Source organism: Trachurus japonicus, chromosome 15 (assembly GCF_045865225.1).
Source record: "Trachurus japonicus isolate A0001 chromosome 15, Traja_1.0".
NCBI lineage: Eukaryota > Metazoa > Chordata > Actinopteri > Carangiformes > Carangidae > Trachurus > Trachurus japonicus.
This window is the reverse complement of record NC_140921.1, coordinates 18,104,958-18,113,430: the sequence shown is the minus strand read 5'-3', so window position 1 is coordinate 18,113,430 and position 8,473 is coordinate 18,104,958. Positions and strand designations below refer to the sequence as shown.

General features: G+C 46.7%; 1 protein-coding gene across 1 annotated transcript; it reads right to left on the bottom strand.

The window, feature by feature from the left end:
- Positions 1 to 709: 709 nt before the first annotated feature.
- Positions 710 to 5,893, bottom strand: hps6 (HPS6 biogenesis of lysosomal organelles complex 2 subunit 3). The gene has a single exon (XM_085800123.1). The coding sequence runs from the start codon at positions 5,516 to 5,518 to the stop codon at positions 2,711 to 2,713; it is 2,808 nt and encodes a 935-aa protein (XP_085656249.1). The 5' UTR covers positions 5,519 to 5,893; the 3' UTR covers positions 710 to 2,710.
- Positions 5,894 to 8,473: the final 2,580 nt, after the last annotated feature.

The following is an 8,473-nucleotide window of genomic DNA, read 5'->3' as shown; positions in this document are numbered from 1 at the left end:
TCTGCTGTTTTGTTGCCCTTTGGGAAAACTGGAAAGCCAAGACGTGATACCTTCTACTTTCCAGCTTTACTCTCATTCCATTCACGCACACACACACACACACACACACACACACACATGGACTCAGTGTCCTGGTTGTTATCAGTTAGTTAGTGGAGAGGCAGCTTCTGATTCAAGAGCTTAATAGGTAATGGCTGAACATTCCTCTTATAGGCTCTGACCAAGGAAACATGAGTACATTTACACACTCAAATCCCTCCACTAGATCACACACATACACACCCACACACACCAGAGTGCAGCTGTAAGTGGATTTGTCCATGTAATGGTGAAACTCAGAAATAGGGGCAGTGGATCATATGAATGAATAATTGTGTGCAAGCCCACTGTTCCTCTGTTACCTAAACCTGAAAGAGTTCACTGGCCTCGACATTTTAGTTGTTTTGAGAATGAATAGTGTGTGTTGTTGTCATGCAGTGTTGTCAATGGATGTTGGTGTGCTGACGTAGCTGAACCAACCAGATCTACAGAGATCTGTGGGAACAGGGACTTGGCAGGTAGGCGGCAATGACTGACACGTGCTTGCTCGGTGATGCCATTAAAAGGAGGTGGCTGACCTATCAGTTTATTGTTAGGAGATGATTGATGCATGTGCTGCCACAGGAACAAGAAAAGAAAGTGCGCAACCAAAAAGTCAGTCTAAAAAACAGAGGTTTTATGTCCAGTTTAATAGCATACAGCATCAGTTCATAAATAATTGTATACATTTTCTTTTTTTCTTTTCTTTTTTTAAATACATGATCATGAAAAGTCATAATGTGAAACTTTGTCATACACATCAAAGAGGGACTCCTCTTTATAAACAGCAAACAGGCACAGTTTCAGTTTAAGGCAAATTAATATTTAACATTTGAATCATCATCATCATCATCAACACTGGGCTGTGTGGCAGGGGAAGGCAGGGAGTTCCCACTCGCTCTCAGATAGGATGTCACACATCTGGTTCTCGGGGCAACCCGTGGCACTGACCTGAAATCAGTGGCGTGGATACTGTCATGCTTGTACATAGTTTGGAACCACACTATTAATACACCAGCTGGTCCGGATTGATAAATCAACAGGACAAGAGCTGTTTCCTCATATGGAGAACTGACTACAAAAACAAAACAAACTACAATACAGAGAGTAGATCTTCACTCTGTGGCTGAAGCCGAGATGACGCAGCGGAAATGTGGCACTACCCTGTAAATGAAGAGCAGCACTGTGAAAGGCACTCTGATTGTTCTGCAGCATTTTGGAGCCTGATTGTCACTAAACACTAGAGTATCTGTCAGCGTCTCACCCATGTGGAGCCCACATGGTGATCCTTTCGCTAAGTCTTCCAAAGACTGTAAAATAAACAACACTTTTTGTTCTGGAGGGCTCCGTGTTTGAAAAAAACAAAACACTTTGTGTCACTAAAACGAAGGAAAGAACCAACAAAAGGCAGCAGGCACTTAAATACACAATTGCAATACTTGATCAGAAGACATTCAGTTGAACAGATGCACGGTACAAACAAATACTGACTGGAGTGATCTAAAAGTGCAATCAGTTTTCAGAGCATGGAGAAAAAAACTAAACATCAGGAGCAAGACAGAGGGCCTAACATCTCTAATAACATTACCCTCACTGGGTCCATGGAAGGAGGACATACACGGCCTTATGCAAGCAGCAGCAGGGCGCCTGTGTTAGTCGCAACGTGCCCAACCCACACTTGAATCCTAACAGAATTACCCCCCGAAATTGAATTTAAAGTGGAACTGTGAGTCAGTTTCACTGGCTGGAAAATGTCCTGCGAGTCGGACTGTGAGAGAGCAGAGGGGACAAGATGGAGTCTGGAGAGAAAAATGGACGACAGGAATGAGGAAAGAAAAAAAAAAAGACTGTTTGGTGGTGGTGTTGGGTGGGGGGGGTTCTGTTCACAGATGATTGAGCCCATCGAAACCGGGGTTAATATTTAAGCATTTCTAAACATGTTAAATACAATACCAGACGTTGGTAAGGGGACCTTGGACCCCCACCTCCCTCCTCTCCTCAACCATACCTCACTTAAAACAAACATTCAAACACAAAGGCCAGCTTGTCTGGATAAAACTCAGCAGATTACCCGCTGCAGGAATGCACTTTGACATCAACAAGTGAAATGCAGCTATACTTAGCTACAATTAGCAGACATCAGCTACTTGAGACGGACAATACTCTACACACAGGTACACACACACACAAAAAAAAAACTGGGAATTAGTGGCTTTCTTTGTTCGTCTGAGCAGTACAACACTGAACACAATATATTATTATTATTATTACTCAATAATGACATTCTGATAAAGGCTAAGCTTATTCAATGCAAGACTATGCAATACCTCTCTCATTCACGTGCAGTTAAGGCTTAAGAGATAAATAACATTGCAGATACGGTATATACATCAGACTGTAAAATCACCTGCAGTATTTACACTGGTAAGATCTTCAGTAGTCATTTTCTTTCTCTTCCAGATGTCATACTTCATTTGAAATTACCACTCTGTTTAAAAACACTATCAAAGAACTGCATTACACTGATGACACCTGTGACATATGGAAGTTATTATGTTTTAAACTGATTGTCAGCACAATATTTTTTTTTTTTTCTCAGTTGTAAGTGTGCTTAGTTTAGTTTCTATGTGAATCAGAATGGGTTAGCAGCAGGTAGTGCCACCCTGGCCCTTTGAACAGGTGTGTGTGTGGACAACTGCTGGTCGGGTGTGTCTGTGTGAAGAGCCTGTGGGGAGTCTGTGCTGAGCTGCTCTGTGGGCTGGCGGGGAGGGGCCGGAGGGGGGAACACCGGGGACTGGAGGATGTCGGCGTAGCGCTGGCTGGGCTTGGTCTCCCGCTGAAGGACTTTTCTGAGCAGAGGTTTCAACAGGCCGATGGTCAACTGGCTGCTGCTGCGGGGGTCTGCGAAGGGAGCGGGGGGTAAGGAGGTGGGACCGGACATGGAGAAGGAGGAGGAGGAGGAGGAGGGGGAGGAGGAGGGGGCGTTGGGAGAGGGGAGGCTTTTCAGCACCAGGTTGAGTATGGAGGTGACGGTGAGGTCCTCGGGGCACAGGGTCCACAACAGGTCCAAGTATGGGTCCAGGTCTCTGTGGTGGGCCACCTCGCACAGCAACGTGGTGAAGATCTCCTTGTTGAGGAGGGGGCTCTGCTTGCAGAACTTCTGCGCCACCTGGGTGACCCGCTCCCACTCCTGCTTGGCCATGAGGACCTTCATGGCCTGCAGGATGGCGTTCGGCCGCCCGCTGACCAGCAGCAGCTCGACCTCCAGGTCCTGGTGTTGGTCCCGGTCCAGGCTCAGGCCGGACAAGACGCGCAGCGCTCGTTTGTACAGCGGCACGTTGTTCTCCCCGCCCTCGCCGCCCCGCCCGCCGCCGGAGAAGCTCCAGGAGGAGGAGGCCAGGCCGAGGCCGAGGCCCAGGCCGGCCGAGCCCTGCTGCTGCTGGGCCAGCTCCAGGAACCGCGGCAACCAGCCGGGCTGGAAGTGGAAAACCGAGTGGCAGAGGAGCTCGAACACCGGCAGGGCGGGGCTGGGGGATTTGGCGTTGCAGTTGGCGAAGTGGTCGCCGTTGAGGCTGCGGTGGCATTTCGGCCCCCCGTTTGCGAACCGGACGGCGGCGGCGGCCGGGCTGCTGCATGCGGAAGTGGGGCCGAGGACAGTTTTCCACACGTCTGGGGGCGCCCTGCTGGACAGGGAGTCCTCGCCGTTGTAGTGTAGCTGCAGGGCGGCCTGCGCTGCTCTCCACGCCTGGCAGGGGAAGATGCTGAAGATGGAGTTGAGGTAAAGCAGATTCTCTCTGTCCAGCTCAGAGGACGACAGCAGTCTGGCTACTTCTTTCTCCACCAGACTCTCACACACCTCGTCCACCTCCTTAACGCTCCCCCTCACCAGACTCCCCTTCACCTCCTCCAGAGAGACCAGAGCCTTCAGCTCGGCCTCCAGGGAGCCCATTAGCTTGTCCTGCCCCGCCACGCATCCGCCGTCTCCATTCTGGGTCAGCTCTGCTCCCTTCTGCTTGGCCCCTGCGCTGAAGTAGTTCCTGAGGATGGAGGCTAAAGAGATGGGAGCCTGGAACCGGCCTCCTTTCTTCAGCGCCTCCACAGTGAGCTGCGTGCTGCTCAGGCTCCTCTGCTGGTAGTATTTACACGCCTCCTCGAAGACGGCCTCTACCAGGAGGGCTCCGGGATGAACGCCCTCCACTGCACTGAAACCAGAAGGCTTCGTTTTAGCGTTACAGTCTCTATTGTCTGTCTCCTTGTTCAGCACCACTGCAAAAAGTCCAGTTTCTGAGAGCAGGTGAGGCGTGCGTCTTTCAGCTTGGTTTGCATACAACACCCCCTCTCTCTCCAGCACAATCTTTTCCAGCTCCCGGCCGCAGTTCACGTCGATGATGTGCAGGTTTTGGCCCACCAGCAGCCCCAGGGTGTCCTGGTACGTGCAGAGGCTAGTGTGAGTACCGTATTTTACCAAGCAGTTGTCCGCCTGTTTGAATACCTGTCGCAACGTCCCGTCTTTCTGCAGGAGGCAGAGCCAGCCGGTGCTGAGCAGCAGCAGCAGGCCTCCACAGCCCGTAGGGGAGTAGTTGTAGATCTCAGGCGGCTCGAGAGTCGATAAATATCCTAAAGAGTCTGTCACCAACCTCTTAAAGTCAGACTCTTTGGCGGAAAGCTTTTTCAAGGGAGTGTTTTTACACGTGGTGCTGATCCTGAAGGAGTCGTGGCGAGGGGACCAGGAGAGGAAGAATTTGGAAATGCTCAGCAGCGGCTTTACTTTTAAGTCGGGGAGAAGATGCACGTATTCCCCCGAGCTGACCACAGTGAATTTAGGATTGTTGTGAAGGGCGATTTTCACTCCCCCCAAGCTGACAGCCCCCTCCTCCACCTCAAAGTCACGTCTGCAGACACAGTATCTCAGCTTGTTCCTTGTGGAGCTGAGGGCAGGGGAGCTCTCTGAGGCAGGCCTCTCCTCACACCAGATGATAAGATTGGAGCAAACACACACAGATACCACTCTGGCCCGGGGACTGTTGCACAAGTCCGATGTTTGCAGGAGATGCCAGCCAGCTCTGCACATCTGGAATTTCCAAAACTCGGCTTTTCCATTCTCATACACCACTGCCACAGCTGTCGAGTCTCTGTTACTGTTGCTGCTGCTGCTGCTATTGTTGTTATTATTATGGTCCAAATATAAAATATCCACAATGGGCACGGTTCGAGCTAATAGTAAATCCAGCCTCTTCTGGTTCTGGACCGGCTGGGCTCTTTCATACTTGTCAAAAGTCACAAGACCGGCTTTAGGCTTACGGAGGATGACATGGATGTGACGACCATCTGGGCTGAGGCGGACGTCTGTCAGACTGTTATTGGTCAGCTGAAGGATCTCTGTTACCTCTTTACTGCCGGTGTAGTCCCCGAAATCTGACAGTTTCTCCATCCGCGCCATTTTTTTTTGTTATTAACTTGCACACACACACACATACACAGCGTATCCACTAGCCTGCTAGCCTGTTGTGCGGCACACAAATCTGTCCTCCGGAGGAGCAGCTAACTGAGCAGCATCTCGTCAGGGTCCGGACAGCGGCTTCATCCCGTTGTTACAGCCCGTGAGGAGGGGTACATCCACCGACAGCCTCCGTCCTCGGCGAGCCCATGTCTGTAGACGACAACGGAACTGAACCGGTAGCTGACATTAACCGCTGTGTACGTTTTTTGTTCTTTTAAAGCTCGTTTAAGTGCGAGAAACGGGACTGTAGTCAATCCGATGCTATGCGAGCACTGCCCTGACATCACGGGATTGTGAATTTCCGGATACCGAGCGTGTTTAGCATAGGGGGCGGGGCGACGTCACGACGGCGTCAAAGATCGTCTCTACAGGCACCAGACAAGAGCAACTGCACCGAAGGAGGCATTATTTGGTTTCACAAACTATAAGAGAGAGTTAGACAACGGACTTTTTATTTTCCAAACTCATCATACTGCTGCTGGCCAAGTTTTATATGATCCAAAAGTGTAAAGTGTTAAAAAGGAGATCAAATCCTACAATAAAACAATAACCCTTGCAACACAAAAGCTGTGAAAACGTTAAATGTGTGCTCCAAAATCAAGGTGTTCCTATCATCTTAATAAACTTTTTTCTTTGTTTTAATTTGCACCATTTTCGTTGTATATTTGCACTATACATCTGTGTATAATATTATTTTCCCATTGATGTTGTCCATAGACTGGGTGATGTCCCATTAAAGATTTTTTTGGAACAAATAAAGTTTATTTAAAAAAAGAAAGAAAAAAAAGAGCAACTGCACCTGCACGACGGTCTTCATGGCAACGGCTGCAGCCGGTAGGTCCAAGTTAACCATCTTAACATCTTTGCGCCTAGGAAATCACATGCGGTCTATGGGAAATCATAAGAAAACGATATTATTGCAACTACTGTGACATTTATCTTATCGACGATGATAACTCTCACGTTATCATTTCTGGTCGCGGTAACTTACGTGCTTGCTAGTAGCTGTTGTCGTTAGCATCCGTAACGTTAGCTCTGGAAACTTCTGCTCGTTCAAATTTGGGCAAAGCTTTTTGCACCAGTAGGTTTTATCTGTGTCTGGACCGCCCAGAGTATGTGGTTATGAAATGTAACGTATCATTCAGTTCATTTGTTTGGGGTCTTAAACACTTTGCTGTATCAAATAGGCTACCAGTTAATGATTCACCATCCATACAATCAGGTACTATGTCCTCATCAGTTTACAAACATGATCTTGTGCAAGATACTGAGCTGCATCTGCTTAGGTTCAGTAGCTGCCCTCGACCTCTGACCTTTTAACAGACAGTGCAAACAAAAAGAGCATTTCCCTTCAGAAATCAATATAAAAAAATAATTAAAAAAAACCATTAAAGTATTGTTGTGACACATTCAACATGTTTCAAAAGAAAAATAGCAGAGTCCATTCAGTACTGGCACTTTTTAGTTGAGAAGAGTTTGAAAGACACAGTTGGTGAGAGAAATACCTTTATGAACACAAAAGAGGAACTGTGCTAAATTCCTTGTCTGCTTTGTCAGCACACTTTAAAAGATGTTTAAAAAGAAAAAAAAGTATCTACAACTGATTTTACTGTTTTTTTTAAAAGAATCAATCCACTGGCAAGAAATGAAACTGTGAAAAGTATGCTTGCTAGAGAAACAGTTCCAGTATGTCCTTGTTCATTTTGGCAAGAGGCTGTGAAAAGAGTGACATGCTCGATAATAACCTCAGCCGGGCTAATACCAACCTGAGAAACTGACTCACTTTAATCAGCTTCTGGAGTCTGGAGTAGGTGCCATCCTGCTTCACACAACAGATGTGTGTGCGGGAGGGTATGAGAAGAGATGTAGGTAGATCAGTCTGCAGAGGACAGCCTGGTGGGCGTCTGGGCCAACTAACATCACGCAGAGATTAAAAAAAAAAAAGACAAAGACAAAGAAAAGAGCATTTATTATAGTGGGAATAAAAAGCTTAGTGGTGACTCAGGGTAACAGATATCTGCCTGCTGTGAGGATCACATTCATTAGCTACTTCAAGAAACTTTCATGGGAACTTCCAGCTTTTAGCCCACACTGTATCACTGACATTTAAAACCTCAGATTCAGACAAAATATTGGTTGGCAACAGCACACACCACTTAGAAAAATGTACATGGATTTATTTGATATTTACTCTTGGCACTGTGTTGTTGCTAATTCAAACAAATCTGCGTAGGTGCCAATTATATTTCCTTTCCTTCATAGAGAGAACAACCAGAACTAAACGTTCTGTGTTTTACTTTCTTGTCTCTCACACAGCTATTTTTCGTCATCTGTTATACATAGCCATGAATGAAAGCTTTTAAGCTTGCTGCTTTGATTGAAAAAAAAACACCAGTGAAGAAGTGTTTGATAGTATTAAACGAATTAGCAAACAAGCTTGTGATACCAATAACCTAATTAAATCACGATGACAGCTCTGTTTTCATTGTCTCACAAGGATTAGCTAGTTGATGTGTCTTGGTTGCATGTTTCCCCTTTCTATTTTGACAAATTTGACTTTACGCTTTCCCTAATGTGATCTGCTGAATTTAGATCACTGGATCTAGAAGATTTTGCAGGCTGTGCCATCTACACTTTGTATCCAGGAGGAGGCAGTATTGAGCTTAACTGACTGCGTTGTGGGTGGTTTTGACAGCTCAATAATGTACAAAATAAAAATGAATGAAAATATCAAGTGCTGACTGGGGTAAAGTTAAATATGGATGATGTTTTTCTTCATAATTTCCCCCCTTCTCCCTTTTAAGCTGAATGCACATATGGATTGAAACTAAAACGCTACTAACTAACAACACTCGCTGTGTTTTTCAATGAATATCACATGGCCACGCAGATGCA